Source organism: Chiloscyllium plagiosum, chromosome 9, assembly GCF_004010195.1.
Source record: "Chiloscyllium plagiosum isolate BGI_BamShark_2017 chromosome 9, ASM401019v2, whole genome shotgun sequence".
Lineage (NCBI taxonomy): Eukaryota > Metazoa > Chordata > Chondrichthyes > Orectolobiformes > Hemiscylliidae > Chiloscyllium > Chiloscyllium plagiosum.
Window position 1 is genome coordinate 49771685 of NC_057718.1, and position 27717 is coordinate 49799401.

At 41.3% G+C, this 27717-nt stretch overlaps 1 protein-coding gene across 4 annotated transcripts in view; it reads right to left on the reverse strand.

Annotated features, from left to right (window-relative positions):
• taf1a (TATA box binding protein (TBP)-associated factor, RNA polymerase I, A) overlaps window positions 1–27717 on the reverse strand; it is a 42676-nt gene that overhangs the window by 9831 nt on the left and 5128 nt on the right. For all 4 annotated transcript variants that reach the window (XR_006312533.1, XR_006312534.1, XM_043695905.1 and 1 more), the window contains exons 2-10: window positions 20421–20577; window positions 18641–18810; window positions 17244–17357; window positions 16439–16637; window positions 14753–14880; window positions 12683–12841; window positions 11005–11071; window positions 10568–10691; window positions 1442–1596 (exon numbers count right to left, since the gene is read on the reverse strand). Coding sequence is in view for 2 of the 4 variants with exons in the window: in XM_043695905.1 (XP_043551840.1) it covers window positions 1442–1596; window positions 10568–10691; window positions 11005–11071; window positions 12683–12841; window positions 14753–14880; window positions 16439–16637; window positions 17244–17357; window positions 18641–18810; window positions 20421–20547 (1243 nt within the window). In the remaining 2 variants the exon portion in view is untranslated. The remainder of the gene's footprint in view (window positions 1–1441; window positions 1597–10567; window positions 10692–11004; window positions 11072–12682; window positions 12842–14752; window positions 14881–16438; window positions 16638–17243; window positions 17358–18640; window positions 18811–20420; window positions 20578–27717) is intronic.

The window sequence follows — 27717 nt, forward strand, 5'->3', positions numbered from 1 at the left end:
AGAAAGAAAGAAAGAAAGAAAAGATGGATGGAGAGAGAGAGCGATGTGATCAGTAATGGACATATGTCTTTGATATAATGTTTCTGTCGGGATCTCATTTGGATAATTGATATTCGGATAATAGAGGTTCCTCGGTATCTAGATCATGTTTCTGACTCAGTTAGTGTCAGAATTGTTCACAACACCCAGGAAAGTGTAAATCTGCTCTTCAGACATTTGAAGCTCCCAGGCAGTGCTGTCACAAACATTAGAATGCCTTTGGGTGCCCAGTACAAGACAGTAGGTAAAGTTCAATGCACTCCCATTCCTGATAAACAAATTATGGCCCATTATTGTCTTAAATCGTACATACTACAGGCTCCTATATCTCACTCCTAGCCAATGTTGAATTGCTTCAACTGGGCAGCAGCTGGGATTCCTACCTGATATTTAGGACCAGAGCCAGAAAGGGAATACCAGATCATCCAGCAATATCTGACAGAAGCACATTTTTAGCTTTAGGGAAATTGATTAAACTTGAATGTGCAAATTTTGTGGCATAGAATATGTTTCTTTTAGGAATGATGATAAAATAACAATTCCTCAGGCAATCATAAGATGCACTAGTACAGCCAAAGTTGTATTTTCAAAGGAAGTGTGACAATTTGTTTCACTCACCAAATGTTTCAAATGCTAATAAGTCTATGAGAAATTATCTCAAAGGTCTCAAAAGGAGGGCCCAACCAACTCAATCTTCTGCTGCTTAAGCATACTGTCTGCATGGTTTAAATCTCAGCTGCACATACAGTTGTGAAGTACAGAGGTTTATTCAGAAGGATATTACGGCTTCTGTTCAAAATCCATGACCTGAACACTACGCTCTCTCTACTTTTCCCATTAGAAAATGTCTGCAACTACAAGTTCTTGTGATTGTTAAGTCTTTGAGGAGCACTTTATAAATATATTAAAAAACAAAATATGACACTGGTGCAAAAGACATTGTCAGGGCAAATGGCCAAAAACATTGCCTGTTGCTAGTTTTTGAGGAGGAAAGAGAGATTGAGAGATAGAAGGAAGGAATTTCAGAGCTTAGGATCAAATCAGGCAAAGACATAGCAACCAAATAATGGGATTGTTAAAATTACTCAATAGGCTATAATTACTGAGGTGCAGATACCTCGGTGGTTTGTGATACTGGAGAAGAACACAGAGATAGGGAGGGAAGGAAAAAAGGAAAGTTTTAAAATCAAAGCGTTGAACTGGAAGCTGCTGACCCAACATGTCCAGAGAGTGGACGGATTTATTGCAATTTAGGATGCAGGCAGAGTTTTGGTTGACCTGAAGTTTCTGGAGAATAAAACGCAAGTTTTCCCACTGTCCCTTTATAACTGTGGGATTGAATTTGCAAAGAAGTCTAATTCCACAAACATGTGATTAGTTTAAGAGATACATTTTGATTTACCTTTCCCCATTAGGATTCCTGCAACCATTGCTTTCCTTGAAGCATAGCTCTCATTTTGTTCAAAATCCTTGTGTGCTCGATATTTGCTGAAATGATACGCAGGCCACCAGTCTTGTCTGGACTCCCACTGCTCATGGATCCAGTCACAGTGACCCCTAAAGGGACAGAAAACAATGGCACTGTAAAATAGACATCTTTGTTATCAATTTGATTTTCAAACTCCAGTGAGGAAGAATCCTCAGCTCACAGACTGGAGTACAGAATCTAAGCTGACACACTATTACTGCCACTACTGATATTTATATTACAGCCTTAAAATATTTACTCGTCTCAAAGCCCTTCACAGGAGGCTCATGAAGCAGAATGTGGAACACATAAGGAGATCTCAGAATAGGCCAAAAGTGACAAAGGGATGGTGATAATGAGCATCTTAAAAGGAGGAAACAAAAACAAATGACGGAAAAAGCAAAGCAGGTCGGGCAGCATTTGCTGAGAGAAAGAATTAATGTTTCAGGTCCACTACTCTCCTTCAGAACGGAGGATGTGGATTGTGCAAGGCAGAGGTGGTTTTGGAGTGAGAATTTCAGAGTTCACAGGTTACAGTTTTGCATTTGAAGGCACAGCCACCGGGGTAGAACAATTAGAATTAATATTCAAAACGCCAGAATTAAACTATCACAGATACCTCGGATAGAGGCAAAACACCTGCAGACGCTGGAATCCAAAACGGACAAGCAGGACGCTGGAAGAACACAACAAGCCAGGCAGCATCAGGAGGAGGAATAGTTAAACCCGAAATGTTGACTCCTCCTCCTCCTCCTGACGCTGCCTATTGGGGGGTCTTGCAGGCTCCTGCTTGTCTACTACAGATATCTTGGGGACTTGTGGTTTAATTGAGTAGATAGAGATAGTGATGGATGAGGCCATGGAAGGATTTTAAGCAATGAATGAGAATTTGAAAGGGGGTTTCAGTGAGCAGAGGGATAGAGAGATCTGGTGCCAATAAGGAAAGGAGATCCAGGGATCTGGTGCCAATAAGGACACAAAGCTTTGGCGACGTTAAGCTTTCAGAAAAGAGATTCTGGGAGGTTGGCCAGCAGTGTTTTGGAACAGCCCCAGTCTTGGTAGACTAAGATGGAACAGCAGCAGATGGAATAGAGACTGGATGCCAGCAAAGCAATGTGATCATGTTGGACAGTGAAAGAGTCGAGGGTGATAATGTTGAGGGAGAGCTGACTGTCCAAGTGAAAACTAACAGGGTTTTTGAGTGATGTTGCCAAAGGACAGCACATTGATAAGCAATAGGAAGCAGGATCAAAAATAGACCCAGGGGATTCCAAAGGTAATAAGAATGAATAAGTTGCAAGTAATTCACTGATTAGAACGAGACAAATGCAGCCACATCCAGCCCGACAAGCACATTGAGATATTAGAGGAAGATGGAGTAGTCGAACATATCAAAGGTCACATCTAAGTCAAGAAGAACGAAGAGGGAAAGATTACCTTTGTCATAGTCACTTAGGATGTCAGTTGTGACTCCGATAACAATTGCCTCAGTATGGTGACAGAGAGAAAACCTGATGGAAAGGATTTAAGTATGGAGTTCCAGAGAAGGTACCAACTGATTTGGGAAGAAAATGGAGGTTGGAGATGGGATGTTCAGTGTTTGAGGAGATTGTAGTTTGCAATGACAGTGAGATCAAAAATCTGTCAATTCAGATAACTATGATAACAGATTTGAAGGCAAGATAGACAGTATTTGACCAGCATTAAAAGGATCATCCCGAATGTGGAATTATAATAAACAATGGTGACAACATTTAAAAATAATCTACAGTTTAAAGAATGGAATTTACACAGTATTCTCCAGATTGCTACAACTGAATATTGGCCTTTTTGGGCCAAAAAATTTATTTAAATCAGCCTAAAGGAAGTGTTCCTCTACATGGACTCAGATCCTTGAGAATTCTCTCTCAAAAAGTTCACTTGGCAGTTTCAATTGTAAGTGTACACACCCAAAAGGTAGAAAATTGGCTGTTTAAGCCATTCAAATTCTCAGTACGTCTTGTCAAGCTGTTTCTGAAGGTTTGAAATTTTTGCTAGCGTACCTCAGACACATACTTAAAACAGTTATTTGCACTCTCCTCAGGGAAGAGGGAATAAACTTTACGAAATTTCCCTGTCAGGCTACTCTGCAGTGTCCATTGTCAGACTAGCTAGTTTAACTGCTGCCCTAACAGCTCGAAAACATGAAAGATCCACCTCTTCCTGATGACACATGGGGATTAAGTCTACGTTTGGTGGTGTTCTTAATTTACCTTAATTTAGATTCCCCTCTCTCAGTTTGCGCTGTCCAGATTTGAACTCCCTTTCTCTACCATTTCCCCTTCCTCTTGCGCACTCTTTTCTGGAATTACTTCCTCTTTTTCTCCTGGAGTTCCAGTTCTCACCATAGCCGTTCCAATCTTAATTTATCTGTCTCCACCTCTAGACATTTTGCCAGTCATTTTGCCATTTGCATTTAAATGGCTTTTGGGTAGAATCTCATCTCTCAGCGCCTAGTTCCGTTTTTACTTCTACACAATGACAATGCCATCAATATTTTGCAAGGTACCTCATCCTGCTCTATGAAAGCATTAATATCAAGACATAGACATCTTAGCACCTCAGTATTACAGAACCAAAAAAAAATACATTCTACAGCTACTTTTAACAGCTTTTGAAGCAACAATTTGATTCCTCACTCCAATTCTTCAAATAATATTATGGTCCAGCCCATAACTTGGTGATGACCAAGTTAGGAGGGGTTCATCAGCTCCCCTCTTTTGAGTTTTCAGTTCTGCTTTAAACACTTGCTAGCTTTCTGGTTCCCTGCAACTGCAAAAAGAATTGCTCGATTTCAAAACTGAAATCTTTTCTTCGCCATTAACAGCCTGAAGCGACTTACAGCTAACAATCAATTATGTGATCAAGCATTTTATGGAAACGATTTCAATCCAGTTTGCACAATATCAGAAAATAATCTATTTTTCTTTTAAGCACACAGCTATATCACATTTCATTTAAAACTTGGTTCACCGATTCAGAAATGAAGAAGCCAATGATAAGGTTTTCTTGATGGAAAGAAAGAGGAATTTTATTGCTTACTAACACTGAGAAAAAATAAAATGCAACAGCAAGCACTCTCACATCCACACTTAGTTGCAAAGTTGAAAAAGTGGAGGACATCTAGCACAAGAAGGATAATGAAGAATATACAATTTGTGAAACGTCCTTAGAACCCTTGCAATACCAGGTCCAACCCAAGAACCATGGCTGTTTAATTGTTGATTTGTATCCTTTACTAGTGCAAGATCAGTAGATAGCTTAGAACTCTTAGTGAATGAATGAATTAATGTTTTACCAATTTACTTTTTCACAGCTATGGAGCTCTTAAGGGCGGAGAGTAAAAAAAGGGAAAGAGACAGAGAAAATTTTTCAGTTCTACTGCAAAAAAAATCATTCTCCTTCCCTGCTCTGAGCCAAAGCTTCTACTTGAAATAGTGTTCCTCTGGACATTCCCATGTATGACTTCATTGCCTGCTCCCCCACCCATTTCCAAACAGGAATATGCAATATGTGAAATGTCCACAAAGTGTAAATAAAACAGGAATACAGATGAGTGAATGGTTAGTCACTTTATCAGCCATGTTAATTTCACTTCACACAAAAAACAGCTTTTCCATGGTTTTGTGAACTGGCTCAAACTGTGGTCAGGTGATCACCGTGGCATCTTAAGTCAATGCATTTTCCTTTTTAAAAGAAAAGTATTCATAAGAGTTCTAGCCGTTATGAATCAGATGATGGAAGTCAAAAATGAATTGCCTATTTTTACCACTACCTTAATAAGGTTGAGAAATAAAATAACCATTAAAACTGAATATTTGAGCCATCCAGACTTGAAATGTTAGCTTGCTCTCTCTCCATGGATGCTACCTAACCCACTGCGAACTCCAGCATTTGTTGTTTTCATTGTTTAAAACAAAGACTGAAATATGCAATGTGTAAAATATTTTACAGCTTTCCTCTTAATGATTATATTCACTTGCAGAAAATTGAAGACGGCGCTGGCAAGTTCCATAAACAATGATTGCAGGAATTGAAATTGCAAACATGGAAAAACCTGGAATTCCTACTGTTGCAAAACTATATTTAATCCCTCCAAATCTTGTCTGCAGTTATGCAGAAAGGTATATACAACCCTTTAAAGTACCCCAAAAAAACACATCTTCACTCTGGTAGCATAAAGCAACTATTTAAATAAGAATTTATACTTCAGTAATCTTGATGTTGTGGTGTGCAAAACTGAGGACAGACAGAAAAAAGTGAGTTAATCCTTCAAATGAACCTGTTATCCATAATACATTGATAAGAAATACATAGAACACATAACTTCTTTAAAAAATTCCAATTTTGCTTTAAAGACTTGCTGCCTCTCAGGTTCTCCACAGCTCAGGAAAGCAATGCTCGAATTCAAAAGTGGAGTCTCTCCTTGTTTATAAATTTCTTTAGACTATTAGAGCCAAACAGTCCATTATGCCATCAAACATTTTACAGGAATAATTTCAGTCCAGTTTGCACAACATTTTTTCAATTTGAAAATAATCTTTAATTCAATGACTGAACAGACCATTCTTAAAAGGTCAAAAGGAGTAAAATTATTGAATAATCAGCGATGAAATGGCTTAGTGGCATTATCTCTAGATTATTCATCCAAAAACTCAGTTAATGCTCGGGGGACCCTGCTTCAAATCTAGCCACAGCGGATGGTGGAATTTGAATTCTACCTGGAGTTCAGAATATACTCATGACCATGGAACCATTCTGATTGTCGGGAAAAACCCATCTGATTCAGTAATACCCTTCAGGAAAAGAAATCACCTCATCTGGTCTACATGTGACTCCAGACCCACAGCAATGGGGTTGATTCTGAAATGGCAAAGCCAGCCACTCAGTTGTATCAATTGCTACAAAGTCTCAGCAAAGAAATGAAACCAAGCCAAACACCTGGCATCGAGCTAGTCACTGGAAACGACAATGGCAAATACTGCCCTATCAACTCTGCAAAGTCCTCCTTACCAACATCTGGAGGCTAGTCCAAAACTGGGGGAGCTGTCACCCAGACCAGTCAAACAACAGCCTAACATTGGCCATAAGTTATGATTCTGTGACTATGTCCCATATAGCATCCTCACCACTCAAAGGTATGTCTTGCCCCACCAGCAGGACAGACCGAGCAGAGGTGGTAGTAGTGGCATACAGTTGGAAGGGACCATAAGCTGTAGGAACAGAATTAGACCATTCAGCCCATCAAGCCTGTTCCACCATTTGATCATTGCTGATATGTTTCTCAATCCCATTCTCCTGCCTTCTCCCCGGAGTCTTTAATCCCCTGACTAAACAAGAACATATCTATCTCTACCTTAAAGACACTCAATGACATTGCCTCCATAATTTTCTGTGGCAATGAATTCCACAGATTCACCACCTTCTCTTTGAAGAAATTTCTCCTCATCTGTGGTGAAACGGTTAAAAATTATGTCCCAATACATGTGTGAATCTAACCGGAATGGAGGTGTTGCTTAGTCCCGTGTGAATCTTATTACACACCTCCCCGTGTGAATCTTCTTATCTGTATGTAACCAGAATGGAATGTGTTTTTTAGCCTTGCTCTGCTGTTCACATGAATGTTTATATCTGGAAAAGAGTATATCAGCTGGAAAAGTCTCCAGTTCGGTGAGTCTGCTCCGGGGTTACGTTTAACCGCCGAGCGTGGGTTGTTGGCAACCGCTCTACGAGAACTGACGGCTCCCAGTTCCGGTAACATGTAGAGTGAGTATAAGCCAGACCCGTTGTATGAGACCTGGTTGTGGCGACGCTGCGGGGAATAAAATGCCCATATTCTAGCAGACTCGCCTCTTGGTCGTTTGTTCTGTGTCAGACTACTCTCCTACAAACGTGACCTTGAGAATTTTTTAAAACATCATCTCACTTCTAAAAGGCTGTCCCTTCACCGAGGCTGTGCCCCCCCAGACTTAGTGTCTCCTACTAGCGGAAGCATATTCTCAACGTCCATTCAATCCAGGACTCTCCGCTTTCTGAGAGTTTCAATCAAGTCCTTGCCCCTTGCCCGTCCCCCCCAAACCATACTAAGCTCCAGTGGGTACAGGCCCAGAGTTCTCAACCGCTCATTTGACAAGCTCTTCGTGCCGAAGGCACATGCATGTGCCTTCCTAACTGCCAACTGAACCTGCATTTTAACCTTATGAGAATCTTGAGCTAGGACTCCGCGCCCAAATCCCACTATGTTTCAGATTTCGAAAGCCTTTCCCCAGTTAGAAAATAGTCAATGCCTCTATACTTCCTACCAATCTGCATAACCTCACACTTTCCCACACTGTATTTCATCTGCTGTTTCTTTGCCACTCACCTGTCCAAGTCCTTCTGCAACCTCCCTGCAGCTTCCAGTTGCCCTGGGAATCCTTAACATTGATTCTAGCCCCCATGAAGTCTCATGGTATCGGGTTAAACATGGGCAAGGAAACCTCCTGCTGATTAACACATAGCATGCTCTCTCAGCAGATGAATCAGTATTTCTCCATGTTTAACAACACTTAGGAGGAAGCACTGAGGATGGCAATGACGCACAATGTATTTTTGGCGGGAGATTTCAATGTCCACCATCAACAGCACTACTGATCAAGCTGCTAAAGTCCTAAAAGACGTAGCTGCTAAACTGGGTCTGCAGCAGGTGTGAGGGAACCAACAACAGGGAAAAACATACTTGGCCTCATCCTCACTAATCTGCCGGTTGCAGATACAGCTGCATGACAGTAACGAGAAGAATGACCACTTCACAGTCCTTGTGGAAACAAAGTTCCACCTCCACTGTGCTGACTGGCACTATTATCATGCTAAATGGGACAGATTTCAAACATATCTAGTAACTCAAGACTGAGCTTCCATGAGGTGCTTTGGACAATCAGCAGCAGCTGAACTGCACTTCAGCACAATCTGTAACTTCATGGCACAGCATATTTCCCACTGAACCATTGCCATCAAATCAGGGGATCAGTGCTGGTTCAATGGAGGGTGCAGGATGGCATGCCAGGAGCAGCACCAGACATAACTAAAAATGAGGTGTTGACCTGGTGAAGCTACCAAACAGGATGACTTGCACGCCGACCATCAAGTCATTGACAGAGCTAAGCGAGTCCACAACCAACAGATCAGATTTAAGCTCTGCAGTCCTGCCATATAGAGTCGTGAATGATGATAGACAATTAAACAACTCACTGGAGGAGGTAGTTCTACAAATACACCCACCCTCCGTGATGGGAGAGCCCAACACATCAGTGCAAAATATAAGGCAGAGGCATTTGCAGCATTCCTCAGCCAGAAGTCGATGATCCATCTTGGCCTTCTCCAGTGGTCCTGCTGCGCTTTTCCAGCATGACATTTTTAAGCTCTGATCTCCAGCATCTGCAGTCCTCACTTTCTCCTTCTCCAGTGGTCCCCAGCATTAGATACTAACCTTCAGCCAATTCCATTCACTCCACGTGATATCAAGAAACGGTTGGAGGAATTGGATACTGCAAAGATTATGGGGCTCTGATGATAGTCTGGAAAAAATACTAAAGGCTTGTGCTCCACAATCTGTTGCTCACTTAGCCAAGTTGTTTCAGTACATATTCAACAATGGCGTCTACCTGACAATGTGGAAAATTGCCCAGCTACGTGTCCTTACACAAAAAGCAGGGCAAATCCAACCCGGCAAATTATCATCCCATTAATCTTCTCTCAGTTATTAGTAAAGTCACTATCAAGCAGCACCTGCTCAGCAATAACCTTCTCACTGTCTCACAGGCCATTCAGCTCCTGACCACAACACAGCATTGGGTTCAAACAGAGACAAAAGAGCTGAATTCCAGAGATGAGAGGGGAATGACAGCCCTTGATATCAAGGCCACCATTCGACGGACAGTAGTATCAAGGAGACCTAGCAAAACTGGAGTCAATGGATATCAGGGCAAATTCTCCACTGGTTGTAGTTATGCATGGTACCAAGGAAGATGATTGTGGCTGTTGGAGGTCAGTCACCTCAGCTCCAAGGCATCTCTGTAGGAGTTCCTCAGTGTAGGGTCCCAGGCCCAACCATCTTCAGCTGCTTTATCAATGACCTTTCCTCTACCATAAAGTCAGAAGTCGGAAAGTTCACCAACGATTGCACAATGTTCAGTATCATTTGTGACATCTCAGAAGCTGAAGCAGTCCATGTTTAAATGCAACAAGATTTGGGGAATAAACATGGCTTGGATTGACAAATGGCATGTTAACACCACACAAATGCCAGGCTACGACCATCTCCAATAAGAGGCAATCTAACCACTAGCCCTTGACATTCAATGGAGTTTCCATTACTGAATCTCTACACCTCCCCCCCTCCCCGACACAATCAACATCCTGGTGATATTGTTGACCAGAAGCTGAACTGCACTCACCATATAAATACTGTGGCTTCAACTCCACACCAAAGGTTAGGAATCCTGCAGCGAGTAACTCACTCTCCAAAGCCTGTTCACCATATAGAAGACACAAGTCAGGAATGTGATGGAATCATCCCCAGTTGCCTGGCTGGGTTCAACCCCAGCAAAACTCAAGTAGCTTGGCACCATCCAGGACAAAACCATCCATTTGTTTGGCATCACATCACTCCCTCCACCACTAACACTCAGTACACACTGCTGCTACTACCTACAAGATGCACTGCAGAAATTGATCAGAGATTCTTAGACAGCACCTTCCAAACTAATGACCACTTCCACCTAGAAGGACAAAGGCAGCAGATACAGGGGACCGCCATCACCTGCAAGTTCCCTTCCATGCCTCCCACTATCCTGACTTCAAAATATAGTGCTTAAGTGTCGCTGGGTCAAAATCCTGGAATTCCTTCCCTAAGTACATTTCAGTCAACCTACAGCACATGGACCACCACCACCTTCTTAAGGGGAACTAGGGATGGACAAGAAATGTTGCCAAGCTAGCAATGAGAACATCCCACATGAGAACTGAAAACAGTGTACATACTCAGCTATAACTTTCTTCATCTGTTTTATTAAACATTTCCATACGTGGTAGTTTTCTTTCCATGTAGAAAAATCTAGAAGACAGAAGAGGACACCCAGTGCTTCCTTACGATGCTTCTTTTTTTCTGAAACCAAATGAGAAAATATGGATGAAGCTTCTGGTTTTAAGTGATAAGATTTTCTTTAATTAACTGAGTTCACAGATCAATGCTGTGGTCAGTAGTTAGTACTCTTGTCTGAGTCAGTCAAAGCGGTGCAAATCTTTCCTATAGATATTTTCTAATTAACCTGTTCACAGATGTCATGACAGACCTCTAGGGTACTTAGAACTTGAACCCAGGCCTCCTGGCTTGGAGGTAGGGACACCACCACTGTGCCTCAAGATCCTATTATACACTTGCTTTTCAGCAAAAACAATATTTTCACTGAAGTACTTACTTGATTGGAGTAGTAGCGAGTGAAATTCTAACATCAGTTCATGGGAAGGAACCAGCTGATGCAAGATCTAAAGATTCAACAGAAACACTTCAGTAAATAGTGCTATGTCCTAAAAGGGGTACAATGGGATAGTACACATTTAATAAACAAATCTATCTCCATAAAATGTTACACAATGTATTTCCAAAGCAGACAGGCACAAAATTAATAGATGCTGGTTACTATGAACAAACAGTGACATTACAAGCTTGTTAAAACAATGTTTCAGAGGCCTGCGGCCTGCAAAACAGGGTACTTGTACCCAACGTTGATGTGTACACGTGCCGACTGGTCAGCAGTCACAGATATGTATTTTCACTCTGCTTTCAGATACTGGCTTCTGGGAAGAACTTGCATTTTTCATAAAACATTAAAGAAGAAAATCAAGTGAAATTTATTAATTGTCACTGAAGAAAACCAACGATTTTTAACAGTATAATAAATATTATAGTTGGAACAGAAGCTAAACCATAACAAAATGATTGAGAATATGGCTAATCAAGAGGTGCAGTTTCTACAAATGCCCTCTGTGCTTCTGCTCAAAAATAACCAGGACGAGATGGAGGAGCTCCAGCAAACGATCCTTGGAAAGTAAAGGCAGATCTGATCTTTGACCACATAAGTAATCCACAAGCTTCCACTAGATCTTGGACCTCCAGCCTTAAACTGAACGTCCAAGTCTTAACAGCCACACCAGCCATGCCTGAGTGGGTAGAACTTTTAGCTTGGAGTCACAACACATGCACTCCAGGGCTTGTGTTTAAACAAAAAAATCTAAGCTAATACACCAGAGGGAATACTGTCGTGTTGGGAGTGTCATCTTTCAGATGACATGTTAAGACACAGTTCCTTCTTGGTGGAGACACATTGAAGATCCCACTGCACGGTTTTGAAGAGGAACACGGGAGTTCTCCACAATGCCCCGGCCCATATATGCCTCTCAAGCAGCATCACAAAGCAAAGCTTTAACAAAGCTGTTCTTTCCAAACAAATACAGTAAACCCTTTCTAAAACAAAAAGTTGTTAGCTAATCTGTACAAAATAATGAGTCAAAATAAAGAGGTTATGAATTCTTCAGTTTGTTACAAGATTGTAATGTGAGTTGGCCTTGTTCCACCTCAGCCCCTGGCCTGAGATCTAGGCTCAGTCACAATACTGGGAAGTGACTGGTTATTTAGGCTTGAGCAACACCCCCTCAAAGCTCAACCAGTCAGCACAAGTCAACAGTGAAGCAGACAGTTATTCTGCCTCCTCTATGATGGATTAACCACAACAGGATGGCTCCACGTGCAGAAAGCAGACCAGAGCAAATGGATGAGGACAGACAATTGCAACACAGCTTAAGGCAACAGCTGTTAATTCACCAGATATGCCTGCTATCCCATGCAGCAAAACAACCAAAAAAAAGCCGACTAAAAATAAAGTCTTTAAAGCTTGCAGTGAAGTGCCACATACAGACAAGTCCAGGAGCATGAACTAGCCAGCTGTAATGTACATACAAATTCAATACATCTCCAATCGGTGCAACAGAGGCAAATATGGTCTTTGCAGTGAAGAGGAGAACAATGTAATAAATGCTGTAATCAACAAATGAAGTAAATCAGACCCTTCTCGCAATATTCAGACAAGTGAATCTTACCCTCAGTACTTTGATCAGTTTTTTAGCCGAGGTATTGTGTTTTTTCAGGAACTCGTACAAATATACATGAGCATTTGGGTTTGGTGGAAATCTGCTATTATAAGCATAATTGTTTAACACGGTCAGTGCTTCTTCAAAACCATCATAGAAATCAAGGAGCTGAAATCAAAAACGATACAAGTTATCAACATTTACAAGGGGGGGGGTCAATGGAGATATTCAAATTAATTGCAGGTAAAGGTATATTTTCTGCTCATTCTCATCGGTGACTGTTTTGGAAGGGGAAGCTTCAACCAACTAGCTAGTTAATCATTCTGCAGCTTCCACACACTTGAAAATAACACAACATTAAGAGCCTCAGCAGTCAGCTGTCAGGATATCTTAGATAGCAATGACATTTTGAAGGAAACATTCAAAGGCATTGAAAGATCTTATGGAGGCTGGTGTCCAGTCACTAAGCCACCCTTTATTTACCTGTGCTCAGTACATGGATTCTGACCAGCTAGGACAGAGCCAGTCCCCAGAGGAGTGAATCTTCTAAAGACTGGTTCTGCAATCACTGATAAAGTGACACTGGTATCAACCTCCATTAAAACCAGGTGACCATTTAACCAGATGTCTATTTTGATTGGTTCTGATTTGGATATTGCCAAGCAATTTAAGCATTCCAAACCACATGTAGGTAGACTTTCCAGAATATACACACACCAAGATACCAGCCTCCACAGAGTTATTTCAGGCATAGAGATCTGAAACTGGGACTATTATCCAACAATTAGCAGCTGGAATATCTCGCATTAACACTAAAAAAAACAGACCATGCACCACCGTCTAAGGGGTTACAAAATACAAGGAATAACAAATGTTTTTCTCTTGAGCCTTTTCTTTTATTTCTGACACAGAGACATCATCTATTTCAGCTGTAAATGCTAAACAATAGTTCCTACTGATGATTGAATGCAATCAGCACACTGAGTTAGGGGATTCACGTTCAATGGTGATTTCGGAGATGTTTACACCCACAAGCACGACTTTTCACAAAACCAGAGAATCCTGCAGATAGCCCTTGGCCCAAGTTAAAAGAAAATTATTAATTGATCCCAAATGGCCTAACACACAGAGGAAACATCTCTCAAGCTGGGCTACAAAGAACAGGACTCCGAGAACACAGAATGAGGATGTATAAATTCAGTAAACTATTCACTTACAATAGCTGTACGCAAGTCAGAAAGCACCCTCCAGTGGGCAAGTATATGGAAAATTTATGTTCAAAACACAAGAATCTCGCCACAAGTAAAAATTATGGACAAATGAAAAACAGCGAAGCAAAATTCAGTTACTCCACTTCAGTCAGTATTTAATATATTTGCTCCATTTGCAATTTAACAGATTTCTTCAACCATGGTCTGCAAGACCTTCTATTCAACTTTCTGATACCTACTCCCCAACATATTTCAGAAAGAATTGTGTAAATAGCTAAAAGTTGCAGCACCAATTTCCCAAGCACTCACTCAGGCTGTGAATATGGCAGCAAACCCAACAAAGAACTTGCATTTATTTAAGATCTTTCAGGGCATTCCGAATCCCTTCACCCTTCAAATAAGTATGTTTTGATGTACGATCATTGCTATAATATAGGTACACACAAGAAGGTCTCATATTACACAATGAGACAAATCACCAAATCATGTGAGGGCACTGACTGAGGATAAATATTGATCAAAGTACCAGAAGAGCTCCCATGTACTTCTAGCAATTGTGTCACAGAAGCTTAGCAGCGACCATACCTTCATGAAATGTTTTATACGTAAGACAGCAATAGTGCAGCACTCAAAGGAACTATAATGAGGAAGAGCCCAGATAGTGCGCTCATCTCTTTGGAATGGGACTTGAATCTTTAAACCCATTACTGTGAAGTTATTGTCCCAGCACTCCAACTGTTGTGCTTCGAACCAATAGAAAGGAACACTGTGGCAGTATTAAGCTCCTTGCAAAAACTAGTTAGTAACAGGGAGAATGTTGAAGTCTTAAAGCATTTTGTGTTAAGTATCCAGAGGTACTGAAACTTACATTTACATAACTGAGTATGAAGGGATCCCAAACACCAGGATTTTCTACAGCATCACGTAGACCAATAGAGGCTTGTCGGAAATAGTTGTGCATCTCTTGCACTCTGCCCGAATTGATTTCGGCATCACCTGGTTTTAGAGTACAAAGTGTTACTTCTTGTAAAAAGTACAAAAACTTACATTCATCCTACTGCATCTTCAAATACAAAGTGTCTTACGGTGTTCCCCAGGAGCACAGTCAGACAAAACCAAGAGTGGGTCATAGAAAGACACTCTTTGCATGTTGATAGAAGGTGAGGACTGCAGATGCTGGAGATCAGAGTCAAAAAGTGTTATGCTGGAAAAGCACTGCAGGCCAGGCAGCATCCGTGGAGCAGGAGAGTCGACATTTCGTGCATAAACTCTTCATCAGGAATGACATTCCTCGGAAGCTGCCTGACCTTCAGTGCTTTTCCAGCACCACACGTTTTGACTTTGCATGTTGATGCCAAAAGAGAAACATGGAGCAATCAAGGCCGAATTTCTGAAGCCTTGCAAAGATAAAAGGACAGGAAGCAAAAGCAGTGCTAGCAATTCTGGCTCTAACTGCACAAGCAGCAGTAACAAAACAAATTTTACTGTGTTACATTATAGAGGGGAGATGCTGCAACAGAACAGGGAAGCCAAAACATCAGGGACAACTGAAAGGATAAGGGGCACAAGGAAAGCTAGTGCATCATGGACATAGTCAAAGAATCAAATGACGATTGTTTCAAAGCTGAAGCAAGGGCTGAAACTCAACTCAAAGATTTCACCATGAGGTACTTTCAGATCTTTGGAAAAAGTGAAAACTAGTTTTTAGCAAAATGTGCAGTACAATACTAAAAATCCAAGTCATATAAGTGGTCACAGATAGAGAGGAAAGTAGGCATTTTACAGTGGGAGATGTGGGAATGGGGAGGGGCAGGATTTTAACCCTGACACAAGCACATTTTGTTGTGCGGTGTGTACATCAATCTCAAATCTGAACTCAAAGCTGTCCACTGCCCACTTCCAGAGGAAAGATGACTGGAAGCATACCAACCATCTTCTTGGGGGCAAATTAGATTCATAGAACCGCTACAGTGCAGGAAGAGGCTGTTTGGTCCATCAGGTCACATACCAACTCTCTGAAGAACATCCCAGCCAGACCCAACATCGTCATCCTGCATTTAGTGAGACTAATCCACCTAATTTGCACATCCCTGGGCGCTATGGGGCAAGTTAGCCTGGCCAATCCACCTAACCTGCACACCTTTGGATTGTGGGAGGAAAATGCAGCTTCCAAAGAACATGAACACAAAATTCTGGCTCCAACTGCACAGGCAGACACGGGGAGAACACTCAAATTCCACACGGTCATCCAAAGTTGAAATCGAACCTGGGTCTCTGGCACGGTAAGGCAGCAGTGCTAACCACTGAGCCACTGTGCTGCCCAAGTTGCTTGACGCAGCAGGCAAGTGCCTATGTCAAAGTTCACATGGGCCAAGAGGAGCAGGAGCAATCCTTTCCTGAGATGCCAGCAAACTGCTTTCACAATTGGCCAACACCATCCTGCATAAGGTACCCATTCCTGATTGCATGACTGCCCTGCACGTGCACAAACACGCAGTTCAAGCAGGATGCTAAGAATAGCAGTGCACGTTAAGGCTCCACAATAAGCACTTACCTTGCTCATGAAGAGTACTATTCTTTTTAACCCATGTATAATAGTCAAGCAATGACCTATAACCCTGAATGAGTTTCAGCACTTTTTGCTGAGCTGCAGAATTTTCACCATATCGCCATGTTTCAGCTAGAGACAATTCCCTGTAGGCTTCCTCCATCTTTCCATTGCACAACAGGTGAATAGCATGCTCCAAGCAGATCTTGGGGAACAGAGAGAAGAGGGGAGATTCTAGTTTACTTGATGCTGCAAGTTAGGCTTTTTAAACATGTACACAAGCACATTCACTGGATAGCCACATCAATCCCATAATGCACCATGAAGGGTAAGATTTGTTCAGATTTAATAAAGGTCTTGATAAAGTAACTGATCTCTGGCAAGTAATCATAATGGGTACCAACGGTGGGTTAAATCGTTTAGTACTTATTGAATCTAAATTCTATAAAAACGATCCCAGGAAGGAATCCTTTTATTAAAAGATCCAAACAAATTACAAAGAGATAATAATGTCTCAGAACTTGTCCGTAATACAAGGGTAACAGGTGATATGAATATCTTGGTGAACTATAAATCAGTAATTCCAAAAAAAGTAAAAATATTTTAAGAAGAAAAAGATGTGTAAGCTAACAACTTCACCAATTAGGCATTTGAGAACAACACGATCGCAACATTTAAATTCAAACACATTAACAGAGTGAAGTTCACTACACTTTGGAAGTACTTCATTGGCTATAAAGATCTTTAAGGTGCCGGAAGGTCACGAGAAGTGCTATAAATGAGGAGGAGCCGGAGTATTTCCTTTACTTACCTTCAGGAAATGTTTGACTCCTATACTCTTCATTTTCCTAGCAAATGAACTGACGTCCTCAATGCAGCTATTGGGATGATACTGAAGTATTGCAGTTCCAATCATCCAAATGACCTGACATTCAAACAGTACCATTTCAATATTGCTTTAAGTGTTCTCATCAAAATACATTTTTAAAACTTAGAAATAATCATGTTGATACTTTAGCAAATTCTATACTGAAAAATCTTCAACGCAAAATGTTTTAAATACTTAGAAATTGTAATTGAAATGATAGAGATAGGATAAAGCAGGGATCTGAAATTATAAGTGATCATTCAGGGAATACACTTTCCTTAACATTTGCTCAACTTTCATTTTTTATTTGAGTGACTTTGGAACTATATTAATGAGTATGCAACATACACTTATATAATAATGTTGGGTCTGCAGCTAGAAATATTGAATCAAGTACATACCTCCAGGAATAATACTGAACTTCAAGATTACCACATTCTCAAATATTGCTCATATTATAAATACAAAAACAGAGCAAGCGACAGTCTGTGGACTAAGTTCTAGTGCTAGATGCTTAATGTTGTTTGTTAAATGCAAATATTAATAATGTGTACAGGAATAGATCTCACATGACATTGCCCACATGGGGAATATTTTGAGAGCTACCAAATCCTAATGCATCCTCTTCCACTGTCTCCCCAGTTAATTCCACTCAGGAACTACATAACAATGTAAACTAAATCCACAAAAGGGACTCTGCTTGAAACCACTTACTAAGAGAAAGAGCAGGTCATACAGTGAGAATAAAGCCAAACCAGCTAATTCAGGAATTAACAATATTGCAAGTCTGTTGAGAGAGTGCTGCAATGTTTACTTTACTCAAGCAGCATTATCAACATGGGAAAATGATAATGAAGCAACAGCTTTTCATTTACAATTAACTGAATTATCAATTATCACCAACAGATCAATATTCACATTAGCATGGAGTGGATATGGACATTCGGGATAAAATAAATGGATGAGGTTGTGTTACTGGACTAATAATTCAGACGATGCATGTTCAAATTGCAACATTTGAATTTTTTTTTAAAAGAAAACTAAAAAGCGGATTAATACAAGTGACCACAAAATTGTTAGACTGTCAATAACAATCCAACTGAATCTCTAACAGCTTTGGGAAGTGACTGTATATCCTTGTCTGGCCAGCAACAGCCTCAGACCAGCGCCCAGGAGACTGAATCCTATCTGCCCAATGCAGCTACCTAACATTCATATTGTCAAGAATGTCCAGCACCAATACCTTTCCAGGGCCAGGCCAAAGATACTCACATTTGGGGCATGATTTCAGATGGGTGGAGAATGTTGAGCTCCAATGATATTCCACAAATGTCCTTTACCTTACTAGTAGAAGCCTGTTTTCTGGTGGTGTTGTCTTCTAAGATCTGGAAGTAGCTTGTCATCAGTTCTGCAGCAGTCTGCCACTGGTGATGAAGCATGGCTTTCTCAATGCCACTCAGACAAGTTTGGACTGTCTGTCGGAAACCAGTTTGCTTTGCATCTTTGATATCTGCACATCACAAGCGTGGTCATGAAAATAATTGCACTGCCAGTCATTGAACATGCACATAACTGATCAAAGATATGCAGTCACTCAGTCCTTCAAAATTACTGCCAGGATCACACGCACAAAGGAATACAGAAGTAACAGGATAAGACTGATCAATGCGTAGCTGGAAAAACTATGGAGGGAGTTTCAAATTTGTGGGAGTCGCTCTGGCAGAGACAGCCCCTACACAAATCAGGCGATTTGCACCTGAACGGAACTAAGTTCCTTGAGAGGGATTTCACCAGTGATTGGGAATGCTTTAACCTAACTCTGCAGGGTGGAAGAGAGACAGAAACTTCTCGTGAACAGGGCACAATTTTAAAAAGGTGATTTGTCAGAGACGTAAGTGCAAGGCAAAAAGACACATTTTCACACAGTGCTCGACAGGACATGGAATGCAGTTCCAGGCAGTGTGATGGAGTCCCAGTGAAAGTTGCCACAGTCCCAGAGGACCACAGGCTGCTCTCTCTCATTGAAGGAGATGGGTGGTGGCAAGTTTAATGGGGAGATCACATAGCCTTTGGCAAGGATAAGGTAGAGGTGGTGGTGGTGAAGGTTCATTTGAGGCTGTCTTGTTTATTGATTCGCAGGATGAAGGCTAGGCTAGTATTTATTGCCCATACCCAGTTGTCCAGAGGGCAGTTAAGAGTCAACTATACTGCTGTGCGTCTGGAGTCACATATAGGCCAGACCAGGTAAGGATAGCAGCTTTCTCCCTGTAGGACATGAGTGAATTGGATGGGTCTTTCCGACAATCAACAATCGATTCATGGTCATCATTAGACTCGTAATTCCAGATATTTATTGGATTCGAATTTCACTAGCTGCCACAGCAGGATTTGAACCTGGGTTCCCAGAACATTGCCTGGGGCTCTGGATTAACAGCATCAATACCACAAGGCCATTGGCTAACGCCTTCTTAAAGGAGAGGCAATTACTTAAAGAGTCAGTTAGCTCAGTTGGCTGGACGGCTAGTTTGCAATGCTGAGCAAGGCTTAAAGTGAGAATTTACTTCCCAGACTGGCTGGGGTCACTCTGAAGATCTCTCCTTTTCAATTTCTCCCCTCACTTGGGTAGCAGTGACCCTCAGGTTAAACAACCGCCAGTCATCACCCTAAATGAGACAGCAACCCTAATGTCCTCTGGGACGTGGAGACTTTATCTTAGCTTAAACAGGAAACAATGTTCAGGGTCGTTGGGAAAGGCTGGAGTGTGGCACTAAACCATAACACTCATTTGGAGAGCTAGTACAGACACAACGGACTGAATGGCTGCCTTTTGTGCCATAATCATTTTCTGTTCTATAAAAACCAATGAGCTTATTAGAGGCAGGGTCATTCAATACATGCAAGGCTGAGACAGACAGATTTCTAACCATTAAGTGAATCAAGGGTTATGGGGTAGGAAGGGAGATTTGAGGATTATCATGGAGTGGACTTGATAGGCTAAGTGGCCTATTTTCTTCCTACATCTTATGGTCTTATAGTATTTTCTAATGTCACTATATACAGGCTCAGAACTTAAAACGAATTAATAAGTTGAACAGAAATGGCTTACTGAAGTAGCCGTACTTTGGAACTGAAGTATACTCCTAGGCAGGTGTAAACAGATCTCTGGCCGTGAGCTGCTGGCCTGAACAGGCCCATCGTCAGTTGAGTTATCTCTTTCTGCTATTAGCTCAGCAATCCCATCATCCATCTTCAGCTCACCATTAACGTGAAATTAAGCCTGAAAAGTAGAAATCATCTTTAAAAGAAAGAGCCAACATCTGGTTTACTCCAGGTGCCAAATTCAAATAAGGGAAAGAATAAAAGGACAAAGGTGACAAATCAATGGCTGAAGAGACGGGCATGATTTGGAGATGCCGGTGTTGGAGAGAGCTGGACAAAGTTAAAAATCACACAACTCCTGGTTATAGTCCAGCAGGTTTATTTGGAAGCACTAGCTTTCGGAGTGCTGCTCCTTCATCAGCTAGTTGTCTTCACAACCACCTGAAGGAGTAGTGCTCTGAAAGTTAGTGCCCCCAAATAAACCTGCTGGACTATAACCAGGCGTTGTGTGATTTTTAACTTTGAAGAGGCGGTGTAATGTTCAAGGATTCAGGTTTGTGGGATTTCAAATGGGACGAAAAGACCTGTTCAAAAAGGATGAGTTTCACCTGCGCTGGAAAGGAACCAATATCCTAGCGGGAAGAATTGCTAATTCTATGAAAAGAGACTGTGTACTATCAGAGAAAGGGGGTGGAGGGACCCTAAGTAGCAGAGGAAATAGAAAGATCGATGAGAATGTTTTTTTAGTCTGAAAAGGACAAGTTAATTAGAAAAGACAGGTAACACCAACTCACAGAATTAAGAATTAAACTGCATTTGTTCAATGCAAGTGCTGTTACAGATAGCACTTAGGGCATGTTTAGGAACATGGGATTGGGACATCATAACTATTACAGAATCTTGGCTAAGGCTGGACAGGACTGGAAGCTCAATGTTCCAGGTTTTATGTGCTAAAGGAGGGATAGACAAAGAGGTAAAAGAGGATGGGGGCGTGGCATTTTTGATAAAGGAAAACATTACTGCTGTAACCAGAGAAGATATTTCCGAAAGACTGTCTAGTCAAAATAACTACAAATAAAAAAGGTATTGTACAATAGACCCCCCCCCCTTCAGTAGTCAGAGGGAATTTGAGGAACAAATATGCAGAGAGATCTCAGATACATGTGAATAATAAGGCTGTAATAGTAGATGATTTTAATTTTCCAAACATTAACTGGGACTACCATAGTTGAGACAGTGAGGTCTGCAGGTGCTGGAGATTAGAGCTGAGAGTGTGTTGCTGGAAAAGCACAGCAGGTCAGGCAGCATCTGAGGAGCAGGAAAATCGAAGTTTCAGGTCGGAGTCCTTAATCAGGAATGCTTCCTGATGAAGGGTTCCGGCTCAAAACATCGATTTTCCTGCAGCCTCAGATGCTGCCTGACCTGCTGTGCTTTTCCAGCAACACACTCTCAACTGAAACTACCATAGTGTTCAGGGCTTGGATGGTGAAGAACTTGTTAAATGTGCTCAAGAAAATTTCTTTAACAATATGCAAATGTTCCTATCAGAGAAGACGCAAACCTGGACCTTCTCTTGGGTAATAAAAAAGGGCAAGTAACTGAAGTGGTGGTAGGGGAAACACTTTGAATTGAGTGATCATAAATCTATTTGTTTTAAATAGTTAATGGAAAAGGATAAGCCTTTTATAAAAATTCAAGTTTTTAATTGGAGTAAGGCAAATTTTAATGGTATGAGACAAGAACTTTCAGAAATTGATTGGAGAAGACTGTTCACAGGTAAAGGGACATCTGAAAAGGGGAATGCTTTCAAAAGTGTGATAACAAGAGTTCAGAGTCATGACGTCCCTGTTAGAGTGAAAAGTAAGGCTGGTAGGATGAGAGAACAATGGATGAATAAAGATATTGAGATTTTAGTTAAGAACAAAAAAGAATTATGTTAGATATAAACAACTGGGTTCAAATGAATCTCTTGAACAGTATAAAGTGTGTAGGGGCATTCTTAAGAGGGAATACAGCAAGACAAAGACAGGATATGAGATGGTCTTGGCAAATAATGTTAAGGATAATCCAAAGAGACGCCACAACTACATTAAGAGCAAGACAGCAACGAGGGAAATTACGGCCCCTTAAAGGTCATAGACTGTCTTAGTGTTGAGCCTCAGGAGTTGGGAGAGACATTAACTGAATATTTCACACTATTTCCTTCTCCACAGTAAAAACTAGAGGCTAGAGAATGCAGGGAAATAAATGCTAATGTTTTAAAGACAGCTCACATTACAGAAAAGAAAATGCTGGAAGTATTAGAAAATATAAAAGTAGATAAATCTCCTGGATCTAATCTAGTGTATCCTGGGACTTTGTGGGAAGTTAGGGAGGAGGTTGCAGGGCCCCTTACAGAAATATTTGTATCATTCAAGGTTTGTGTAAAGATTTGTGGCTTGGGTGCAGGTTGTTGTGGGTATATTCGCCAAGCTGAGAAGTTGATTTGGGAAGGGCTGCCCCAACAAATTCCAGAAAACACAGTACAGCAGTGCTTCACAGGAGGATCCAAAGCACTGAAGATGTCACCCAGACATAGGATGAAACGTCTGCAAATCAACTTCCCAGCTCAGCAAATAAACCCACAATAAACACAAGTGAGGTGCCGAATGATTAGATTAGATTACCTACAGTGTGGAAACAGGCCCTTCGGCCCAACCAGTCCACAATGACCCTCCGAAGAGTAACCTATCCAGACCCACTTTCCTCTGACTAATGCACCTAACACTATTAGCAATTTAGCATGGCCAATTCACCTAACCTGCACATCTTTGGACTATGGGAGGAAACTGGAGCACCTGGAGGAAACGCACGCAGACACGGGAGGGATCGTGCAAAATCCACACAGACAGTTGCCCGAAGCTGGAATCGAACCTGGGACCCTGCTGCTGTGAGGCAGCAGTGCTAACCAATGAGCCCACAGTGGATTGGAGAGTGGCTAATGTTGTGTCTTGGTTTAAGAAGGGATGGATGGAGAAGCATGGAATTGTAGACCTGTGAGTCTGACTTCAGTGGTGGGAAAGTTGTTGGAAGTGATTCTGAAAGATAGGAATTATATGCACCTGGAGAGGAAAGGAATGGGATAGTCAGCATGGTTTTGTGCGAGGGAAATCATATCTCACAAACTAGATTGAGTTTTCTGAGGAAGTACTCAAGAAGATTGATGAGGGCAGTGCAGTAGATGCTGCTTATTTGGACTTCAGTGAGCCAATTAGATGTAAAATGGGCTTACTGACACGAACCAGTGATGGTGGACGGTTGTTTTTCACACTGGATACCTGTGGCCAGCAGTGTTTCATGGGGATTGAGTCTGGTTCCACTGTTGTTTGTCATTTATAAAAATGATTTAAATGAGAATAGAGGGCATTGTTAGTAAATTTGCAGATAACACCTAAATTGCTGGTATAGAAGACAGTGAAAAACGTTATCGAAGAATGCAAATGGATCTTGGTCAATTGGGCAAAAGGGCTGAAGAATGGTAGATGGAATTTAATTTGGATAAATGTGAGATATTATATTTTGGTAAAAACAAACTAAGGCAAGGCTTATACAATTAATAGTAGGCCTTTGTTTGGTGTTGTACAACACAGACACCTAAGGACTCAGGTACATAATTCTTTGAAGTTTGCATCAAATATATATGGGCACCCGCATGGGCCCCAGCTATGCCTGCCTCTTCGTAGGATATGTGGTAGTCCCAGTTGAGTGTGTTTTGCTGGAAAAGCACAGCAGGTCAGGCAGCATCCCGGTTGCCCGAGATAGAAATGGAGAGGCCTAGGAAGGGGACGGAGGAGTCTGAGACGGTCCAGGTAAATTTGAGGTCAGGATGGAATGTGTTGGTAAAGTGGATGAACTGTTCAACCTCCTCGTGGGAGCACAAGGCAGCGCCGATACAGTCATCGATGTAGCGGAGGAAAAGATGGGGGGGTGGTGCTAGTGTAGCTGCGGAAGATATCCTTCCACCTATCGCATTTCCAACACCCCTCCCCCAAGTCCCTCCTCCTTACCTTTTATCTTAGCCTGCTGGACACACTTTCCTCATTCCTGAAGAAGGGCTCATGCCCGAAACGTCGATTCTCCTGCTCCTTGGATGCTGCCTGACCTGCTGCGCTTTTCCAGCAACACATTTTCAGCTCTGATCTCCAGCATCTGCAGTCCTCACTTTCTCCATCAAATATAGAGAGGGTGGTTAAGAAGGAGTTTAGCATGCTCGCTTTCGCTACTCAGACCTTTGAGTACAAGAGTTGGGATGTTATGTTGAGGTTATATGGGATGTTGGTGGGGCCTCAATTGGAATACCGTGACTAGTTTTGGTAGCCTTGTTTTAGGAAGGATATTATTAAGTTGGAGAGTTCAGAAGAGGATGTTGCTGCGAACGGAGGATTTCAGTAATAAGCAGAGTCTAGGGTTCATTTCACTGGAGCTTAGCAGGTTGAGAAGTGACCCTATAGAGTTTTATAAAATCAAGAGAGGTATAGATAGGGTGAATGGCAGATGTCTTTTCTCTAGGATAGGGGATTTCACGACAAGGAGGCACATTTTTAAGGTGACAGGAGAAAGATTTTAAAAAGGACATGATTTTTTTTAAAAAACAGTGTGGTTCGTGAGTGGAATGAACGTACAGAGGAAGTGGTGGATGCAGATACAGTTACAATGTTTAAAAGACGTTTAGATATGTACATAAATAAGAAATGTTTGGAGAGATATCGGCCAGGAGCAGACTGGATGGAAATGTTTAATTTAGGATTATGGTCGGTATGATCTGTTTGGACTGAAAGGTCAGTTTCCATGCTTTATGATTCCATGACTTACTTAAAGTCTCAAAGTCGTAATCATCAAAAGGCCAGAATCCGAGTTTTAACTTTTCCTGGATTTAGACTTAAAACAAATTTCGTTCTCACAAGAAGCAAAATACAGACTTAAGTAACAATTTTGGAAGTAACATTAAACTGCTTGTAACTGTTTCCAAAGGGTGTTGGTAAAGTGGATGAACTGTTCAACCTCCTCGTGGGAGCACAAGGCAGCGCCGATACAATCGTCGATGTAGCGGAGGAAAAGGTGGGGGGTGGTGCTAGTGTAGCTGCGGAAGATATCCTTCCACCTATCGCATTTCCAACGCCCCTCCCCCAAGTCACTCCTCCCTACCTTTTATCTTAGCCTGCTTGGCATACTTTCCTCATTCCTGAAGAAGGGCTCATGCCCAAAACGTCAATTCTCCTGCTCCTTGGATGCTGCCTGACCTGCTGCGCTTTTCCAGCAACACATTTTCAGCTCTGATCTCCAGCATCTGCAGTCCTCACTTTCTCCATCAAATATAGAGAGGGTGGTTAAGAAGGAGTTTAGCACGCTTGCCTTCGCTGCTCAGACCTTTGAGTACAAGAGTTGGGATGTTATGTTGAGGTTATACGGGATGTTGGTGGGGCCTCTATTGGAATACCGTGACTAGTTTTGGTAGCCTTGCTTTAGGAAGGATATTATTAAGTTGGAGAGTTCAGAAGAGGATGTTGCTGGGAACGGAGGATTTCAGTAATAAGCAGAGTCTAGGACTCTTTTCACTGGAGCTTAGCAGGTTGAGAAGTGACCCTATAGAGTTTTATAAAATCAAGAGGGGTATAGATAAGGTGAGTGGCAGATGTCTTTTCTCTAGGATAGGGGATTTCACGACAAGGAGGCATATTTTTAAGGTGACAGGAGAAAGATTTTAAAAAGGACATGATTTTTTTTTTAAAACAGTGTGGTTCATGAGTGGAATGAACGTCCAGAGGAAGTAGTGGATGCAGATACAGTTACAATGTTTAAAAGACGTTTAGATATGTACATAAATAAGAAATGTTTGGAGAGATATCGGCCAGGAGCAGACTGGATGGAAATGTTTAATTTAGGATTATGGTCGGTATGATCTGTTTGGACTGAAAGGTCAGTTTCCATGCTTTATGATTCCATGACTTACTTAAAGTCTCAAAGTCGTAATCATCAAAAGGCCAGAATCCGAGTTTTAACTTTTCCTGGATTTAGACTTAAAACAAATTTCGTTCTCACAAGAAGCAAAATACAGACTTAAGTAACAATTTTGGAAGTAACATTAAACTGCTTGTAACTGTTTCCAAAGTCTGCTTCAGTAGCTGGATCTTCAGGCTTCCTCGCCAATGGATCTCTGCTTATCAAACTGCCCAGGCCACATGTAAAGCAAACACTGATCCTAACACGCTGTGGATTGAGAAGTGCATCTCATGTCCAATGGAAAGCAACACAGCAGACTAGCACAACTACAATTAAAGGGTGAGGTAGTAGGATTATGATACAAACCACACTTTCAGACCCATCAGGTCTTCTGTCCCATGTATTCCTGCAGCAAAAAGCACATTTATCCACAGACAGGGGATTCCCTTCTTGAACAGTTTACTGTTGGTTACACTTGTGTGAACCTGGAACAACTACATAATGAGACAAAGCTAGTTTTTAAGCCTATTTATGGCAGTCTTTCAGAAACCCATCGCTGCTTAATCTCACTTCAGTCGTTGGTTGCTTCTCGAAAAACAAAAACCTAGCCTGCTCCTTTAAAATATGCATATCAACTTTTGCAACTGGCAAAAATCCTGTGTGCAGAAATACTTAATTTCCCTGTGCTTTCTCATTCTCAAAGTGCTGTTTCAGTTTACTTTATTGATTGAAGTACCTTATGTAATCATGCGGAAGTTCAATTTAAGGGGCTTCTTTTCAAAGGACAGAGGTCTAGTCTCTTTAATTGGCTCTTAATGATTTTTAATTGCTTCTGGGATCAGACTGTACACTGTGTCTAGACTGGCCCCATTTATATCATAACACCTACATTTCTCAGAGATGAGAAAGAAATGTAGATTGATGAAAATCGTGAAGAAACAAGAGCAAATGCACAAAGACAAATTTCACAAAATTCGATTAAAAACAATAAAATAAAAAAGGAATAATGTTTTGCAGTCACATTTGAAATGCATCAAACATGAATACATTGAGGTTTCGTAACTGGATTTACTGAATGAACTTTTTCAAGAAAGTACAAAAGCTCCATCTGGTGGTGAAGAATAGACACTGACAGATCATAGCAAAAGCTTCGAAGTCAAGAAACAAACTAAAAACGTGCTCATTTCAAACTGTGATACTGGATACTTTGGGCCCTAATTAACAACTTAAGCAAATAACTCATCAATTTGATACATTTCCCTTCTTTGTGTCTTAAATAACAAGTTGCAAGTAGTATCGATATTGAAATCGAGTTTTTGAGAGTCAGAGATGTACAGCA